The sequence below is a fragment of the Hipposideros armiger genome, unplaced genomic scaffold, assembly GCF_001890085.2.
Source record: "Hipposideros armiger isolate ML-2016 unplaced genomic scaffold, ASM189008v1 scaffold_109, whole genome shotgun sequence".
NCBI classification, from domain to species: domain Eukaryota; kingdom Metazoa; phylum Chordata; class Mammalia; order Chiroptera; family Hipposideridae; genus Hipposideros; species Hipposideros armiger.
The window spans coordinates 3,588,807-3,609,320 of NW_017731459.1; the positions used below are offsets into that span (position 1 = coordinate 3,588,807).

Genomic DNA, 20,514 nt, shown 5'->3' on the forward strand with positions numbered 1-20,514 from the left:
CCTGGGGAGGATGCGGCCGGGGGCCTCAGGGTGGGGCGGGCGGCGGCTGCTGCAGCGCTAGCGGCGCAGGGGGTGGGCGGCGGCGGCATGAGGCGGGAGGGAGGCGCTGCCGGCGGCCCTGCCGCTCCCGCTGCAGCTGCTCGCCGTGCCCTGCCCGCGGGGCCCCGGCCGCTTTCGTCCCGGCCGTCGGCCGGGCCTCCGCTGGTGACCACTCGCCGCGCCGCCGGAGGCTTCACCCGCGCCCTCCCCCAGGACGCTCCCGCGGAGCTCCGGCCCCTTCGCCCAGTTCGCGGAGGCCGCGCTGCGCGCCGGGCGACGGCGAGGCCGGAAGATGGCCTGGGTGCTCAAGATGGACGAGGTGATCGAGTCCGGGCTGGTGCACGACTTCGACGCCAGTCTTTCGGGCATCGGGCAGGAGCTGGGCGCCGGCGCCTACAGCATGAGGTACTGGGCGCCCTGGGTCAGATGGGCGGGCGGAAGCCTTTGACCTTTCAGGAAAGGCCTGTACGACCCTGGGCCCTTGCCTGGCACGGCTGTGATCAGCTGTGTCCCAGCCTCCCCTGCCGCGTGGCCGTCGGGGCCATGGAGCCTCGCAGGCCTCTGCCCGCTTCGGAGACGGGTCTGGAAGGGCGGCCCCGCAAGCTTCGGCCCCGAAACCGCACTTGAGGGCTTCATTTTTGATGTGTTGTAAAACCGTCTGGCTGTTAGGATGGCTTAGGTTCGTGGTTGTGAAGGGGCTTCCTTTTCTTGTAAGTGATTTAGAGCCACTTACAGATGGAATACAGTGTACGACACGGCAGGACTTATGTTGGAAAAATACTCTCCAAAGACTCCATTCTAGTCTTTCCTAGTTGCAGTTTTTAATCACTTGATATTACAGTAGTAATTATATGTGAAAATAACCACAGGAGAGAGAAGCACGTTAACTTAGGGTTTTGTGGGGTTTTTTTTATTTTCTCAAAGTGAAAATTTTCATTTTGGAGACTACCCTCTTAGGCTGTTGTTCTTTTTTTTCTAAGAAGGCTTTAAGATGCAGTGATTGCACCACAAACAATAGTGTTTAGTCTCTACTGTCGGTCCCAGCAGCCATTCATTTTGTTTAATTTTGAGAAGTGGAAACAGATCTGAGTTTAGCCTCTGGCCTTTATCCTGAAAAATACTGTTTGTTAAACTGCTATCAGTTTGGCAGCTCTTTATTTCTTAGCTTTATTGAAATATAGTTTATATTCTGTAAGTTCATCTGATCAAAGTATAAAATGTGATGCTTTGGCAGCTTTTCATTGATGGGAATTAAGTGAAAATTTTCAAATGTGTTCTTTAATACCTGATGTCTTTGAAGCGCTGTCCAGTTTCCCAGGAGCTTTGCATACACCTCGCTGCAGCTTTCGGAGAGGACAGGGAGCATAAATGTCCTGAAGAAGAAAGACTTCTGGGTCAGAGCAGTCCTGGGATGGTGGGGGCTGCTCTCTGAAGTATTTGGCATTTAAATCTTAAGGGGAAACTCTGGGCTTTAAAGAATTCTCAGAAAGGTGGAGATGTTTCTTAGGATTGGAAGTGCTTGAAGGAAAGCCTTCGTTCACCAGTCTCTGACCCTGATTCGTTCTGTACTAATCTCCCTGAACTTGGCACCCCTCTCTGCAGTTGTGTAACTTGAAACGTCAGGGTTCTGGAAGAGGTGGCACTACCATTCCAAATGTTTTCTGGAACAACTGTCTCAGTAGTTGAGGAAATTGAGCTACTGAAAAGTCATAGGTTGGACCCGAATGAGAAGCGTGGAGGCGGTGATTTCCTTGTGAAGAGTCGGGCCTCAAGGGCCTTCAGACACTGGACTTCCAGTTAAGGAATAAGGGCACGTGAAGCCAAGTCAGTGTCTCTTCAGGTGCTTGTCAATCCTCAGGTATGGCAAAATGAAAGTTGGCTGCTGAGAACGTTGCTTATCGAGGGTTATTTTGCGCTTTTAGTTTCTTTTCTAGTTTTATTTGTTTTAGTGATTTGGCCAACTAATGAACTTTTTTTATGTTATATCCTGTGAAAAGGAAATAAAATCTTGTTATTAAACCTTTCCCCTGACCGTATTCTTAAAGTAATGCCTGACATCCTTGTAATTCTGTCTTTTGCAACACTTTCCATGGGGAAGTTTTTTCCACTGGATGTTTTTGGTTAGTGGTTATATAGTATGTGTCACTTAATCTAAATTTTCAAGTACCTTTGAAGGCAGGTACCATTTTTGTTTTTTTTTTAATATTTTTTTGTTATCAGTTTGTTCCTCAACATTTCTTCCTCAAAAACTAAGGAGCCCATGAGAGTACCTGCCTCTTACACATTCAAGACCCTTTATTTGGAATTCAAACTTAGAAAATTCCAAAATTGATTTGATAAGGAGAAAGTTTGAAAAAAGCTTTAGGCTGTTGCTTGGCCTCTGGTTGCACTTGTACTTGCCCCTCCTGGACCTGGAGCTCTGAGCGGCTGGTATCAAATGAGAAGTAAGGCTAATACTGATGCTTGTCTTCTCTTTGATTTGTTCTCTCAAGTTCAAGAAATAAACTTGAAGCGCTAAACTTCAAATTATTTGAAAAGTGACTTCTTGATAAAAATTTACTTTGTAGGCAGCTTTGCCCTTTTAAAGTGAAGTATGCTTACTTGTGTTTGCTTTTTGGAGGGGTTAAAGCAAGAGGGATTTTAAAGACTTCTTTTAGGAAGTGGTTTCTTCAGCTTTGGGGGTAGTAGCAACCTTGAAAGAAAGAGATGGTTTCTCTCCATAGTCTGACTTACTATATTTGTATTAAATGATATAGGTTGATAGTATTGGGATATATTGAGGCTAATTTTTGATACTATTTTTGCTTCCCTTTTTTTTTTTTTCTTTCTCCGGTTCTCATTTTGTGTGTGTGTGTGTGTGTGTGTGTGTGTGTGTGTGTTGTATCTGTACTGTGGTACCACATTTGTGTGTGAGGTAGGAGCTGCTGGAGATTCTATATGAAATGAGGCAGGGAATAAATGTTTTTTAAAACCTTAGTTACAATATCAGGATTCTAGAGATGGATAAAGGGACCTTAGAAAACTAATAGGCCAGTCCTTTTCTTATAAGCGAGTAAACCTAAGCTCATGTTGAAGTGATTGGCCCAAGTGGCCTGTCAGTGGCACTACCATTCCAAATGAAGGCTGACTTCCTACTCACTGAATGAAGGCTGAAACCCATTGTAACTTGAAATCTGGGTCATGCGTGTTTTGTGAAATAATGAGCAGATAACTAAATAACTTTAAAAAGTAAAACTCATTAAAACTTCTAACAAGGTCTTTGGGCCACCTGGTAATTTTCTTTTCCATCTTACTGTTCACATGAAATTTATAATCTGTAGCAAGTAAATTTTCAGGATTTAAAGAGTAATGAAACTTCTTTAGATTACACATAAAAACTCTGGTATTACATTATTACCTTACAAAGGACATTGGTCTGAGCCCTGCTAAACTTCACTATGGTAGAAATCTGTTTTGAAACAAAAGTTATACTTTACATATTCTGAGGTGTGAGTGTCATCCATAGTTTACAGTTAATTCACTAAATCAAAACTGCTTTGAGGTGAAGACAGATTTCCTATACTGAGTGATAGGTTAAAATGTCAGTTTATAGGCTTTGTGAGGTAATGGCAAAATTTCAGCTTTGATCAGTGTTAAGTTAGTAAAAGATTACTAAGGATATGGTTTATTGTGTAGCTATTAGTAGCAGATGATTTTCTTTTGATCTCATGCTAAAACGATGTCCTTGAGTAGGTAACATGTCTTGGAAGTATAGAAAAAAATTTTAGGGTCAGTGAAATTTGATTTCAAAGTTAAACGCTTTCTAGATTTAATCTTGGCTGAAGTATAGGTAAGAATTTACTAGATTGCTGATTAAAATCATATTGATTTCAGATTACAGTGTTCATATTGGTTTTTAAATTTATTAGTTTAAAGTATGGTTTGGCAAATCATCTCTGTAAAAACCAGACAGCAAATATTTAAGGCTTTGCAGGCCAGAGGGTCTCTGCCACTTTTTGTTTGTTTATAACCTTTTTAAAAATGTAAAAACCATTCTTACATCATGGTTGTATAAAACAAGCTGGCTGAATTTGGCCCTTGGATTTGCCTACCCCTGCTCTAAAGGACAGACTCTAATAATAGGCTTTGATTGCCTTGGAAAAAGATTTGCTGAGTATTGAAATTTATGTTCAAGAAGTAACTTTTACATAGACTCAGAACTCTCTCAGCTAATTTACATACATTCTATTGTTTGTCCATAGATTTTATTATGTTCAATTTTAAATATTAGAGTGTCTCCTCCCCTCACTAAAAGTAAGATTCAGTGCAGCTTATATATCCTTCAATCATGACTGTTTGAAACTTGGCGGTTTATTGATTATGGTCTTATAAACTTGATATGTTTCATCACAGTGACTGACACCTATCAATTTGCCACGACATGCTTAAACATTTGCTATTGGTGGAAATACCATCTGATGCCTCATCTTTGCTTTAGGTTCTGTGACTGAATTTAAAAAGAAGCTCTGTAATTATTTTGCTTGCTTTAAGACATATCTAATAGATATGAAATGGTTCTGTTGAACCTTGGTGGTAGTCTTTTTTTTTTTTTTTCAAGTTTTTTTGAAGATTGTGACAAATTGTTGTCTTGCTATCAACTGTAACAAAACTAGTTTTTATTAGCTTATTTATGTATTGGTAGTTGAATTTTCTAACTTAGAAAAAAAACTTTAAATAATTCTAGCCACAAGTTACAAAAATAGTCTAGCAAGTTGACAGAAACCCTTCACCCAGCTTCTCCTACTTCCATAACCAGAGTACAATTTTAAAGCTGGCTTGGTGCAGTACTGTTTTATGAAGTCCAAAGTTTATTTGGATTTCATAGGCTTTCATCCACTGTCCTTTTTCTAATCTAGGTTTCAATCTAGTGTGCTGTGTTGTATTTAGATTTTGTCTCCTTCACTGGCAGTTCCTTAGTCTTTGCTTCTCTTTTATGACTTTGACAACCTTGATATGTCGTGGTCAAAACTGTTGTTTCTAAACATGAAAATTTTGGAAGCAAAGATAAAATATATCTGTGAATACTGTTTAGCTTTTAAAAGATCCCTGTCGTTTTAGCAGAATGACTTTGGGTAGAGTAGGACCTCTGTTGGTGTCATTCACTTATCGATTACTTTGTCTCAATCTATCTGAATAGAATAGTGTGTTATGCGTTTTGTAGTCCCTTCATAATCAAATTTAAATATTTATTTAAAGTAACAATTACAAGCCATCATATATTATCATAAATATTTTTCATTAACTATTTTCCAGAACAAAACCGTTAGAAGAGTGGCATTGTCTTACGCTTTTTGCATATTTTTTCATTTCTGGCTTAGAAAGACAAATGGATCCTCTTATCTACTATTGGAATATATTGTTTGGGTTGGCATGTATGAAGAAAATCCAGCTTCACATAGATATGTGTGGAAAAAGGAAGATTATTTTATTAGCTCTTTTAAATTTTGGATATTCTTCTTTGATAGTATACCAGCACTTGACAAGTGGTAGTTTCTTAAAATTGAGATGTGGAATCTGAAACTGTATCATTGTACTTTTTGTACTGTTATATTAGAAGCAATTGGTCTCTCTTGTACTTTGAATGGATCTCTTACTCTGCATAATTTTGAAATATGCATACATTGTTCATTGGGAAAACAACAGTTTCCAGAGTTATGCAGATCTTGTAAATGTTGACACTTTTCACTATGCAGTATCAAAAAATCACATTCCTTAATATCACCACTATCAAAAAATTGCATTCCTTAATATTGCCACCATCTCATTAGAGAAAGCACATGGAGGATTCAGATTTTATCGTTGGCCACAAATCCTATCACAGTTGTAAACAGTGGGTTAACTTTACTCATTCTTTAGGAAGTTTCTATCAAATACCCAGGTCTGAATAATCATAGTTTGTCAGTTTTTCTTTCAAGAAAAAATTACATTCTGCAAGAGAGACTGCTAGGTCAGCTAAAAGCTGCATAAAAAGTCTTCTTTCAGACAATCATATCCTTAGGTATGTAACAGGAATATATAATAAAATTAATTTTTATACAATGACTATTAGTACAGTTTGGTGCCATTGCCTTGATTCATGGCAAGGCACCGACAGTTTTAACCACCATTGATTTTGTGCTATGAGTGCAAATGTCAACAAAGTAAAAAAGGCAAATGTTTTAGTAGTAGTCCGAAAATATGTTTGACTTCCTGAACCCTCTTGAAAGAGTCACAGAGGTTCCCCAGGATTCCAGGGACCACACTTAGAGACTCTCTGATCTAATGTGTGCCTAGAGTTTAGATACTTAAAATATTTTCTTCTAAATTAAAAACAAACCCATTATTAGAGCTCAGAGAAGTTAAGTAGCCTGTCATAGTGTCACTCGACAAATGGCAGAGCTGGAATTTAAGCTCCAGAGCTGGTTTGACCCCCGCTTCTTCCCACTGCACCCTTTGACTACCTACTTAATTAATAATTGAGGAGTCTTCTCAAGGTACTAGAGTATGATGTTTCTGGATGGGAAGAAAATCAGTTAAGAATGCTTTTTTTTTGGGGGGGGGTCTTGTATCTTGCTGTTTTTTTTCCCCTCCAAGATCTGAATGTGACTCTAGAAAAGCATTTATTTGGTCTCACTTCAAGTTCAAACCTCAGCTCTCAAATGCATCCTTTTGGCTGCTCACTAGTTTCGCCAGTATCTATTGTTTCCTCCACCCCTCCTAGAGGGGAGTCAATGACTCCTTTTCAGACCCGAACTCCTCCCCATGCCTCCTTTCAACTGATTCCCTTACTTGGTCCTTAGAAAATTGAACATTCACGCATTGTACTAGCTTATAAGTTTTTTTTATGTATTTGGGTGTGGATTTCTTTATATTTATCCTACTTTGGTTATTTGGGCTTCTTGAATCAGTGAATTGGTGTATTTCATTAGTTCTGGAATTTACTTATGGTTCAACCTAGTAGAAATTGCAATCTTTAATTATCTGATACTTCACTTTCCATTTTAGTAATAACTGATTATTGATCCATCATCTGATGAATGAATAAACAGAATGTGGCATATCCATACAATGGAATATCATTCAACTATAAAAAGGAATGACGTACTGATACATGCTACAACATGGGTGGACCTTGGAAAGCATACTAAGGAAAAGAAGCCAGTCACAAAAGGCCACATGATTCTATTTGCATTAAATGTCTAAAATAGGCAAATCTATAGAGACACAGTAGATCAGTGGTTGCCAGGGGCTAGGGGTAGGGTAGGGGGGTAGGGATAGGGAGTGACTGCTAATGGGTACAAGATTTCTTTTTGAGGGTGAATTTTATGGTATGTAAATTAAATCTCAGCTGTTTTTTGTTTGTTTGTTTGTTTTAAGCAAACCAAACACATCCATGTGTGTTTAACTTCCCAGGTTAACAGAATATAGACAGTGCCCCAGAAGATCCCTCCATCCCCCTCCCAATCAATGCCCCATGTTATTCTTGGGAGAAAAAATAGCAGCTGTTTCTAACTGCTACTGTTTGCTTCTCAGAAGAAGCCATTGTTTTAGACTAAACATGAAGCTTTACGCTCTCAGCACTTGCCAGGCCTAGCAGGAAACTTTTTGTAAAGTACCATTTTAATCAAATGCTTCTTTGTGATTTCATGGTGCCAATGTGACCTACCTTTGGTAGCAGTAATAGTTCCTGCGTTTCAAAACAAGTAGCTACACACTCTTGACTTGCTCTTTTTTATATAGAAACAATACAGAATATAAAATTTGTAAAGAATTTTTCGAAGTAACTTTTTTTAAAAGTATCATATGTGTTAGCTTGACCTTTTTACCTGTAGCATGGACTTTATTAACTATTAAATACTTACCTACATAATTATAGCTGCCCCTGTTCCCCCCCCCACACACCGAGATATGGGTTATTAATACTGTTTTGGGGGAGCCAGATTAGCATTAAAGTTATTTTATTCTGCATATAATTTCTGATCTTCAAATTTAAAAGAAACTACCCCTAAATGTTTTTATATGCTTTTAAATATTTTAAACCCAAAGTAAGGTCAGTGTTTGTTGATTTATTTATTTATTTATTTTTGCTTTTCAGTGATGTCTTAGCATTGCCCATTTTCAAGCAGGAAGATTCCAGCCTTCCATTGGATGATGAAACAAAGCACCCGCCCTTTCAGTATGTAATGTGTGCTGCAACGTCTCCAGCAGTAAAACTGCATGACGAAACGCTCACTTACTTGAACCAAGGTTAGTATGGCTATGTCATATTTTTATGGAAGAATTTACAAAAATCCTAAATGGATGTTTTGACATTACAGCCTAGATTACTGGCAATGATTTCAAATTAGATTCTTTTTTTAAGTTTTATGACTTCGGTTAACAAAAATTGTAGGAATTTTACTGTGCGCCAACAAAGGAAGAGTTTGTGGGAACCGATTTGCATAAAGAGGGTCTGTGGAACAAGATTTATTACAGGGTTTTTCAGACAGAATCCAAAGGATGTGCAAGTAGGAAAGGATGTCAATTATTTTTAGGAACAGTGGTTTCAATATGGAACTTGAGAATGAGTCAGAAGTCCAGCTAGCAAGGAACCTGGGTCTCAGGCACGAAGCAGATTTGTGCTGAAAATAGACACAAGCTATAGCAAGACGGAGGCTGTGATTACAGTCAGTCGTGTCATATTTTGTCTGCCATTCTCTTGTTTATACTTTATGAGAATATTATATTTTGGTGATAGGAAAGTGAGAGTGGGCATAATGGAAAATACAGATGTTGGGGGTAGAATTTACCATCGGCAGTATAAGGGATTTATTTTCAGGTGCTGTTAGCAGTTTGGGCACAGGCCAGTGGAACTTACCAGTGTAAACAAAAGTACTTTGTTATGCAGGTATTAATTTGTTGGATACATATACTGAAAGCGTATTGAATTCTTATTTTTTAAAAAATTTGAACATCTAGTTGTTATAAAAATAGTACATACTCACTGTAGAAAAATTGGGAAATGTGTCAAATTGACTGCAATTCCATACCACCAGTTAACTAGTTAACATTTAGGTATATTTCCTTGTGTGTGTATATCTATTGTATTTTTTAAAAAATTAGAATTAGCATCTATTCACTTAAGAGTATATTGTGATTATTTTTCTGTCATTAACTGGAATCTTTAATTACTTGAACTTTTGGAAAGAACCACCGATTTTAGATTATTTACTTATGATTAACATTCAGAAATGTGAAAGAATAATTTATTTCTAACTTTTCATATATAAGTTTAGGATCTGTGAGGTGATACTTCAGGTAATTCTATCTGCAGCACCTATGGCAATACCTAACTTTGTTATGAATGTTGATTTAAATAGTATTTGTTTGGGTAGACGTTCAGTTATTTGAGACATAAGTTTCATACTTGAAAGAACCTTAATAGTTTGTATGGTAATCTGTTTTAGACATAAAAACACCAGAAGAAACAATGTAGGGGTAAGGATAGTCGCTGTAGCTTTATTTCTAATGACAAAAAAGGAAATAACCTGAATTTTCTTACTCTGGGAATGGTTCAGTAAGTTCTATTATATGCATATCATGGGATGAGTGAGTGTGCACACACACACACACACACACACACACACACCCTGTTTAAAGGAACATGTTGGGTGTATATATCTTTTGGCCTGGGGAAAATACCCATAGTTTATCACTATTGTTATTATTAAGCCAGATAAAGATAGTTCATATAGATAAAAGTTGCATTCCACCATCTATAGTGATGATTTATTAGACTGACATTCTCTGAGTGCTTAGTGTGTATGAAGCATTGTACTAAATACTTTATATATGTTATTTATTCCCACAGTAACCCCAGGAAAAGTTTTATTAATCCATTTTACAGATTTAAAAACTGAAACTTAGAGCAGTTGATTAACTTACTCAGTGTCAATTTAGTTAAAGTTAAGGTTAGATTTTTTTTTTAATTAATGAAGTATATACATTAGTGTGCACAAGTGTAAAGTGTACAGCTCAATGAATTTTTACATATATTATTCTCTTGAAACCACTACTTATGTCTAATATTTTCAGCACCCCAGGAGGCTCTCTGTGTCCCCCTTCCAGGTGATAATCTGGCTTGACATTATCAATATAATAAATGCAGGTGATTTTCTTGCTCTTGACTCTGCTCAGTGCAGTATTAAGGATGAGTATTTTCTTGGTTGTAGAATTGTGTTCATTTATATCTTAATTTCTTCCATTCTTTTAAGAAGAAAAGTGGGTAAGTGAACTGCATATGTAGACATATTTTTTTAAATGTATTTCAATAATTAGTAAAAATACATTCAAGTAATCATGAAGGAATTCTACTTTTACATACCTTTTAAAAAGAAATTACAATACCTTTATTATGCTTACATGAGTATTAAATACACATATTACAATGTGTATATATACAGTTCTTTCACAGACTTGTCTCCTAGCATTTATCACTTTGACAAAAGATTCTGAATCCAAGATTTTTCATGAATTCCTTAAAATTGTTTTCAGATTTTTTTATAAATATAATTTTCTAAAGAGAGGCTCCATAGCTGTTTCTAGATTCAGTCAAGGTCGAGATGCTGCTGAGTATCTTTCACCCCACCTCTTTTAAACCGAAGCAAAAAGGTCCAGGCTTAGCAGAATATCTTCAGTTGTACATATTCAGTTTTGATTATTTTACAGAAGCCTTTTCTGCAATGTAATGTAAAGAGAATCAGTTATACATATGCAAAATAATAATTAGACTTGATTAATTTTATCCAGGAATTCCGATAAAATCCCATGAATATTTTTTAGCTGAGTGACATTTCCATGGAAAGTTGGCACCATTTTAGTAACATCTATGGATCAGCTTTGATGGTGGGATGTTAAGTATTGATACAATTTCCTGTTTACTCTTTCTATTTTTAGGAATCAGATTGTTAGTCAATAGTTTTACTGCCCATGAATCAGTTTTCCTATATTCAAATGAACTCTTCAGCTCCATCAAGGAAAACGACTTAAAATGGCAATATTGCTTTGTTTGTCAAAAAAGGATACCTTAACTTTATAAGAAGGGATTAGATAGGGTACTTGCAGTTTTCCTCCATATACTCAAATTTCATTCCTTTTAAGCTTCCACATGTGAGTTTATCTGCATTATTCTAATAAATGAGAGGGAAATGAAATAGTCACTTTTTTTTCCTACTGCAGTCATGCACTACAGTTGATGTATTGGTCAACTGGACTGCATATACGGTGGTGGTCCCGTAAAGTTATAATGGAGTTGAATTCCTATCATCTAGTGACCTCGTAGCTGTCATAACGTTGTAGTGCAGCACATCACTCACATGTTTGTGGTGATGCTGGTGTAAACAAATCTGTTGCACTGCCAGTCCTATAAAAATATAGCACAATTAGGTACAAAACAAATGACTGTTAATGGTTGATGTATTTCCTGTACTATTTATCATTATTTTAGATTACAGTGTTTTTATTTATTTAAAAAAAAAAAAAAAAGGTTTGCTGTAAAATGTATGCTGTGTTGCCCTGGCAGCAACCTCATAACATCTTGTGCTTACTGTGTCTCTAGATTGCACCGGTTTTTCTTTTGCTGATTTAATCTTGTGTGGTTTTGTTCATCATGGCTCCTAAGTGTACAAAACCAACTGCTAATGTTGCCAGTAAAGGACCATGTCAAGTGACCATGGCCTAGAAACAAAATTAAAAGTGATTAATGGCTATGGAGGTAGAAAAATCAGTGATGGTTATTGCTCGCTAGTTGGGCATATCTCATTCACCAAAGCTACCATCTTGAAGAACAAAAACAAAGTGACAGAAGCTGTTAAAGGATCTGCTTCATTGACAGCAACAAGATTAACAAAAATTGGAGAAGGGCCTACATCAGACATGGAGAAATTTCTAATGACTGGCACAGAAGTATATCCCTCTCAGCACCATGGCAGTCACGGCCAAAGGAAAAAGTTTATGTGTGATGTTGAAAGAAAAGGCTGGACCTGACTATGATGTTGAATTTATTGCTAGCTCTGGGTAGTTTAAATGATTTAAGAATCACCACTCATTACATATTGTGAAAGTGAGGTTGAGTCTGTGAATCCTGATGTGAAGGCAGATGAAGAATTTTTGGAAACTATGTAAGCTGATTGTGGAGGAAAATTACTTGCCAGAGCAAATATTTAATGGATGAAACCTTCGTATTCTGGAAATGGATGCCTGAAAGAACTTTCATCTATAAGGAGGCCAAGTCAATGTGCCAAGTTTCAAGGCTTTTAAGGATGGGATAACAGCCTTGCTTGAGGCAGTGATGCAGATTACAAACTGAAACCCTCTGTGACCTGGCACAGTGAGAACCCAGGGCCTTCAAATGTATCCGTAAGCACACACTGCCAGTGTACTAGAGGAGCAATGAGAAGTCATGGATGACCCAGCTCCTCCTCCAAGATGCCCTCCTGAATTGCTGTGCCAGTGAAATGGAGAAGTATCATTTGGAGAAATACTTTCAGGATTTTGTTTATTGTTGATAATGCTCCCAGACATTCACCTTTTGGTTATCTTCATCCCAATATCAAAGTGGTATTTCTCCCTCTAAACACCAGCTCTTTGATCCAAACAATGAATCAAGGAGTGTAGCCGCTTTTAACACCTACTACTTGAAGAGGACATTTGTCCAGGCTATTGCTGCAACTGAGGAAGATACTGATGCAATTCTGGAAGGATTACAAATCTATGACTGCCTCAGGAACCTTGCTTGGGGTGATGTCACCAAGGAGTGTATGAATGGCATCTGGAAGAAGACACTCAAGAAGTTTGTCCATGACTTCAAAGAATTTGCCAAGGGTAAGGAGGTTGCAAAAATCAAAGCTGTTGAGATAGCAAACAACTTGAACTTGGGTGTGGATGAGGATGACACTGAGAACCTTCTAGAGGGGGTTCCTGAGGAGCTGACTAATGAGGAGGTGTTGGAACTGGAGCAGGAACTCATGGCCAAAGAAGAGTCAAGAGAAAAGGAAACTGCAGGAGAAGAAACCAAGAAAATTCACAGTGAAGGGTTTTAGCAGAAGCTTTTGCAGACCTCAGCAGACTGCTTTAAAAGTTTGAAAATATGGACCCAACAGCGAAAGGTTTTCATTAATAGGACTGTTCATGGTGCATTATCTGTTTACAAGCAAATCTGTGGTGAAAGAGAAACAAATCAAGCAGACCACCATGGATATATTTCTGAAAGGATTTAAACCTGCTCAAGAAGAGTCCCAGGAGGTGTTCCAGAAGAAGGTATTGTCATCATAGGAGATGACAGCTCCGTGTGTGTTACTGCCCCTGAGGGACTTCCTGCGGGACAGGACATGGGGGTGGAGACAGTGATATTAATGACCCTGACCTGTATCTAGTATGTGTTTGTGTCTTTTTTTTTTTTAATCAACAAACTTAAGCTAGATTTTATTTACTGAAGATTAATCTTAGATCATGTGAACCTGAAAAACATTTGGACTAGTTTTCTATATTTTTGAGAATTTTAGAATGCCCAATGCTTACAAGCACTTGCCTTTAAATTTTAACAATACCATCCAGGGGTAGAAAATTATCTCACACTTACAGCACACATATATTTAGACCACAGACAGACACAGAGGCCCTTTAGCCATGAGAAAAACTTACTAGCTTATAAAAGAGGAATTTGATCCAAATTTTGTCCTGGAGGTATTTACAATTTATATCTGTGTATTTACAATTTATATCTGTCCTTGACAAGTCAAGTTCCAAATGATGTTCCCCCTTTTAAAATGACAGCCATTTTTAATACCTCAAAGAATTGGGTTGACATCTAAGTGACATCATAGGTTGATCTATTTATCATCTAAATATTTTTGAAGCTTCAAGAAACCAATTAAATGTTTTCCATTCATTCTGCCTGATTTTATAGGTGGCTTTTTCTGTGTGTGCGAAAATTAGAAGTATCAAAGGACTCTTATCTCGGCCACCTTCCTGCATGAGTATTAATGGGAGGCTAACTAACGCTTTGTTGGCCTGAGAGGCATGATTCCCTGTTAATTTTTAGATCTGAAGAGTCTGAACAAATTTCTAAGGAAACCAGCCTTTATGTGCACATCTCCAGATAAGCCAATGCAGTGACTCTTCCTATAGGACTGCTTTACGCCCTGGAGGAAAATGATTCTCAAGCAGTCCCACAGAGATTCTTAGTCACCTAAATAAGAATACCCGAGCAAGGGCCAGCCAGAACTGCACGGTCCCCTCTCTCAGGGCGAATCCAGGGCGCCCTGTCCTTCTCCCTAGGGCTCCCACCGGCTTCTCTGGAATCAGCTGTGCTACTCCACTGAACGACTCCCAGCATCCATCTCCGCACTCCAGATCAGGGACCTGAACAACTGTTATCACCCTGTTGGCTATTTGGATTGGGGAAGCAAGTTTCTGGGCTAAAGAGAGTTCAGTCTCTCATTTAACTAGCAAAGATTTGGTCCACTCTCAGTAAGAAGTCCAGTTAAAAAGCCGAAATTAAAACCAACCCTTTTTTTTTTTTTCTTTTCCCTGGGTTTTCTCAACCCGTATCCACCTCGAGGATTTTCTAAGAACAACTCAAATAAAATCATGGCCTGCTACTTACAGCAAGGAATCCTGGGATTCCAAGAGAAACTAACCCAAGTCCATCCAGTGTGAAGCAGGCAGCCAGTGGGGCACATTGGGCGCTTCCTTGTACCTAGCACCACTGCCAGGTGTGCAGGGTGGCCCTGGGTGGGCTTTTTCAGAATCCTGCCGACTATGCCAAGTAAATGTCCACGTAAGAACATACAAACCTGTAGAGAACTTTTATAAGAGTTTATTTGAGCCAAAGAGATGACATATGTCAGGGAGCAAGACCTCAAATGCTCCCTTTATGTCTTTGTTCTAAACAGAAAAGTTTAAAAAGTATAAATTTTGTAAAATAAAAATAGAAGAAAGCTTATAGAATAAGGACATAAAGAAAACTTTTGTACAACTTTACAGTGTGTTTTTGTTTTAAGCTAAATGCTATTACAAGAGTCAAAGTTTCAAAAAATTAAAGTTTATAAAGTAAAAATGTTACACTAAGCTAAGGTTCATTTGTTATTGAAGAAAAAAAATTGTTAATAAATTGATGTAACCTATGCGAAGGCTGTTTTTAAAGCCTACAGTGGTGTATAGTAATGTCCTAGGCCTTCACAATCACTCCCCTCTCACTTACTGACTCACCCAGGGTAACTTCCAGTTCTGCAGGCCCCATTCACGGGAAGTGCCCTGTTCAGGTTCCACTTTTTATCTCTTTATACCAGAATTTTACTGTGCCTTTTCTGTGTTTAGATATACAAATATTTACATTGTGTTACAATTGACTACAGTATTCAGTGCAGCAACGCGCTGTACAGGCTTGTAGCCTAGGAGCAATAGGCTGTGCCATTTAGCCTGCGTTAGGCCATCTAGGTTTGTGTAAGTGCACTCTGGGATGTTCGCCTGATGAAATCGCCTAATGGTGCATTTCTCAGAATGTATCCCCCTTGTTAAGCAACACGACTGGACTTGGAAATAATAGTGACAATTAATGAAAGTACAATTATCCCCATTTTACGATGATGTTAAAGCTTTATAGGGAGTAATTGTTCCTATAGTTATCTATTTAGATTATTAACCACACTTTATTTATAAAGATTTCAACCCAGAGTTTTCTGATTCCAAATTTCATTTTCTTAAACCAGTAAGTCTCCGTACTAGAATATTTTCAGTGTTTTCTAAGTTTTAGTTGTCACATTTTAAATTGAGCAGTTTAAATAGATGATTTAGATATGTGATTCAGAATTCAAAAGGATCTTCCCCTGTCTCCCAGTTATCTAGTCTACTCATCTCAGGTAGCCACTGAACTAGAACCGTTTTTAAAACCTGTGAAGATTCTAATCATGTTTTATGAGTCTGTGTATAACAGAAATACTATCGTTACTGTTTGATTGAATTTATTTTAGTAAGCTTATTTTTTTAGGTAATGAGTGCATTATATGCTTAAATGTGCTTGTGAATGTAATGGTCTTATCAGTAAAGGATGAAATGGAAAAGAGAACTTCTGTCTCTAAAGTGATGCCTGGTAGAAGCTATTACACATGGTTGCCAATGAAATAAAACTGCCCAGGATATATGTACCTCTGCTGCCTATCGGATAGCCTTATGCATGTTATTCAAATACCTTTTTGTTCCTTTTAATTGTTTCAACTGGTTATAGTGACCAGTGATTTAAGTCTTTTCTGCGTTGTAGGGGTGAGAGGTAGAGAGGGCAGCACGGAGTGATATTTATCAGCAGTCTCTGGAGCTGGGCTGCCTGTGTTCAGATCCCATCCCACACTTGCTAGCCCAGACAAGTTCCTTAATTTAATACCTCCACATAAGGTAGTTGAGAATTAAGCTGAGTAATACACATAATGCACTTATAAGTTAGCACAACAGGAGCCCCTGTTGGTGGATGTATTAGTTTACTGTTGCAGCCAGATGAGCAATTTTTACAAATGGTTGCAACGCAGCTCTGAGGGCTAGATACCTGTGTAATAATGACCCACAAATTTGCCTGGTTTGTATGATTATAATCTTTTTAACCTGTCGCTGTCAGAGTTTTGAACTGTAGAAATAGCATGTTTACGCTGCTTAGCAACTGTTATGCAGAATAATGGTTCCCCAAAGATGTCCATGTCCTAATCCCTGGAAACTGTAAATGCTTTACCTTATATAGCAAAAGGGACTTTGCAGATGTGATTAAATTAAGGATGTTGGATGGAGAGATGGTCCAGGTGAGTACAATGAAGTCACAAGGGTCCTTAAAAGTGAAAGAGGCAGATAAGAGTCAGAGAAAGATTAGAAGTTGCTGTCTATAGCTGGCTTTGAAAGTTGAGGGAGGGGCCATCTGCCAAGGGATGTAGGCTGCATGGAGAAGTAGAAAAAGGCAGGGAAATCGATTCTCCCCTTGAGCCTCCAGAGGAGCACAGCCTTGCCAACAGCCTGATTTTTTTTTTTTTTAACCCAGTAATACCCATTTGGGACTTCTGAACTCCAGAACTGTATGATAATACATTTGTATAGTTTCAAGTCACTAAGTTTGTGGAGACTTGTTATAGCAGCAATAGGAAATTAACACATCAACCAAGGCAAATGTGTACTAGCTGGATGAGCTCCAAAGTGGTACAGGATGAGCCACTGTTCTGTGTGTCAGAGCAGTTTCCATCGGGTGGCCGTCTTTTACTCTTAAGATTGTGGACACGCTGCATCCTGCAATACCTCTGAAGGCCCTGTCAAAGCCGGGTGTTGAAATGGGCATCTGATGAACCCAAGCCTGTGTGCATGTGTGCGTGTGTAAAAAACTGTACGTGTATGTATATTCAAATAATATGGACTATACACATGTGTAATAAATATATGTGAACATAAGAGCATTTGTGGAGCTTATATGTGTAATGGAGCGTGAGCCCTCCTAGACTGTTGCAAGATTTACAGTCCTGTCAAACAAGTGAATGACTGTTTAATTAATTTTGGTTACTTGTGAAGGAATCATAATGCAATTTACCTTAAACAGCTTTAGATTGACTTAGTTCTTAATTTTAACATAGAGAACAATCAAATAATTTGAACGAAAAGCAGCTGTTAAAATCTATTACCTGTAGTTGTACAGTGGCTCATATAGCATTGTATTTAATGAACCTTATGCAAAAAGATGCAAATGTGTAATCAGACATTCCAAACCAGGCCAGTTTTCTCTTTGGGACAGTGTTCATCATCACATATCCTACAGTATTTGTTCAGCTACTGAGAAAAGATGGTTAATTCTTAATCATTTTACTCACAGCTTTCTGAGTAGAAACTTATTCCTAGGAGAAGATCCTAAACGCTTTGTGTTGGAAATAGCATTGACTGATCAGACATTTGTAGCTTTACATAAAGCAGTGCTTCTTCAGCTTCAGCATGCATTGGGATTACCTAGAGGGCTTGTCAAAACATGATTGCTGGACCCCATAGTGGGGCTGGAGAACTTTCATTTCTGACAAGTTTCCAGGTGACACTGATGCTGCTAGTCTGGGGACCACACTTAATTTTTTACTACTTTGAATATTCAGGCAAATATGTGAGCCTCTCCTCACCACCACTTTTTATCGATGGATTTCCTCACAGGAGGTTGGCACGTATGGGCTATGCACCATTCTTTGGCCATGGACTGGTCACTGCTGGTAGCCTCTCCTTAAAGCTCATTGCTCACTTTCTGCCTCTTGGGCAGCTGTTGCTGAGGAAAACTTGCCATTGTGTGACACCATAAAGAAAAATGTAAATTCTATGTGATCTTAACTTGCTCAGTCAAATAGAAATTGGAACAAGTTTTCCAAGTTGTATTGATGCCTTAGAGTGTCCGTTTTTGTGCTGTAGAACAATAGAAATAGAGTTGAAAACTGTATTTGTGTCTTGAGCAGTTGTCCTCTGTTCTTAGGTATCTTTGTGGTGTAAAAAACTGTTGGAACCACAGAGGGCGGAGTAAGCACAACTGACACTCTCTTTCTGCAGGGGTTTAGCTGGAATAGGCTGCCCGTGTTTTATAGCTCCCACTGAGTCTTTGATACCTTCACACCTCATGATATGAGTGAGACTTCTGACCTAAGCCCCTGGATTTTTTCCAGGATGTCTTATTGCTGCTGTTGGATCAGAAATACTTTTTCATTTGAGGCCAGATTCTACTTGGAGAATTTTATAATAATTAACTAGTATTTGCTACTTTGCAAACAGGTTTTAGGCCCTAGGGAATAGCATGCCTGTTGAATTAAAAATCGTCGTGCGTCACGACAGGGATACATTCTGAGAAACGTGTCATTAGGTGATTCCGTCATCATACGAACATCACAGAGTGACTTACACAAACGTAGATGGTCTAGCCTACTACACACCTAGGCTGTATGGTATAGCCAGCTGCCCAATGCCACAAACCTGTACAGCATGTTACTGTACTGAATACTGTAAGCAATTGTAACAGTGGTAGATATATGAGGTGTAACAGTTAAGTTCCCAAACTTGTTGCAACGATGTTGCTAACCATTCTGTATATCCGAGGGATTATTCATTATGAATTGGTACCAACTGGACAAACAGTTCACCAAGTTTACTATTTGGAAGTGCCGAAAAGGCCACATGAAAAAGTTAGACGACCTGAACTTTTCGCCAACAATTCATGACTTGCATCACAACAGTGTACCAGCTTACATGGCGCTGTCTGTGAGGGAGTTTTTAGCCGGGAAACAACTGTATTGGAACACCCTCCCTACTCACCTTATCTGGCCCCTAGTGACTTCTTTCTTTACCTGAAGATAAAGGAAATATTAAAATGACATTTTGGTGACGTTCAGGACACCAAGGGTAATAGCACGACAGCTCTGATGGCCATTCCAGAAAGAGTTCCAAAATTGCTTTGAAGGGTGGATTGGCACTGGTGTTGGTGCATAGCTTCCCAAGGGGAGTACTTCGAAGGTAACCACAGTGATATTCAGCAGTGAGGTATGTAGCACTTTTTCTAGGATGAGTTCACAAACTTAATTGTCATACCTCATATGTGTATCTAAATATAGAAAAGGTACAGTAAAAACACAGTATAAAAGATAGAAAATGGTACTTGTATAGGGCACTTAACCATGAATGGAGCTTGTAGGACTAGAAAAGTTGCTCTGAGTCAGTGAGTGGTGAGTGAGTGAAGTCCTAGGACATTACAGTACTGCGTAGTGCTACGACTTTATGATGGCTGCATCACTAGGTGATAAGAATTTTTCAGCTCATTATAATCTTAGGGGACCACCTACCTATATATGGTTTGCTGTTGACCGAAACACCATTATGCAGCGCATGACTATCATTTTTTGTTAATTTCATTTTTTACCTTGAGGTTAGCTTTGGTTATTGTTTTAAAGCTCTATATTAGGACCTTAGAAATAAATGCTTTAAACTTAGCCAAGATAGGGCTCTGGAGTCCATCTGAGGAAACTGGACTTAGACTCTGCACTGCAGTCAAAGGTGAATGGAGACATGAACTCACAACAGTTATATGTTTCACCTCTGTCAGTGCTTTTGCATTTCTAAGCCAAAAAGAGTAAAAAAATCAAAACATGAAAAGTAAATTCAGAAGATAAAGCTAAAAATAGGACTAGTAACTCAGAATATTGCTGTCAATGTTAACTTTGTACTTCATTAGTAGGGGAACCTTCTTTATATTTTAGTTGGAACCTAGACTGATATTTCTGGAAGCTGTGTAATTAAAAGAATTACGGAAAGGGTCAAATAGAAGGAGAAATTAGGGCCGGCCGAATGGCGCGTTGGTTAAGAGCTGGCTTGGGACGCCAGAGGACCCCAGTTCGGATCCCACATATGAGGGCCAGTGACACTGCCCTCTACAGCTAAGAT

The 20,514-nt window shown here is 38.5% G+C and overlaps 1 protein-coding gene across 6 annotated transcripts in view; it reads left to right on the forward strand.

Annotated features, from left to right (window-relative positions):
* The window catches only part of UBP1 (upstream binding protein 1), a 75,260-nt gene that overhangs the window by 18,608 nt on the left and 36,138 nt on the right, over positions 1–20,514 (forward strand). For 2 of the 6 annotated variants that reach the window (XM_019647177.1, XM_019647176.1), the window contains exons 2-3: positions 253–444; positions 8,153–8,304. In XM_019647177.1, the coding sequence (XP_019502722.1) occupies positions 332–444; positions 8,153–8,304 (265 nt within the window). In that variant the 5' untranslated portion in view covers positions 253–331. Of the gene's footprint in view, positions 1–92; positions 445–1,324; positions 1,898–8,152; positions 8,305–20,514 lie in introns of those variants that run through there. The other 4 variants (XR_002124570.1, XR_002124571.1, XM_019647178.1 and 1 more) reach the window with 3 other exon arrangements.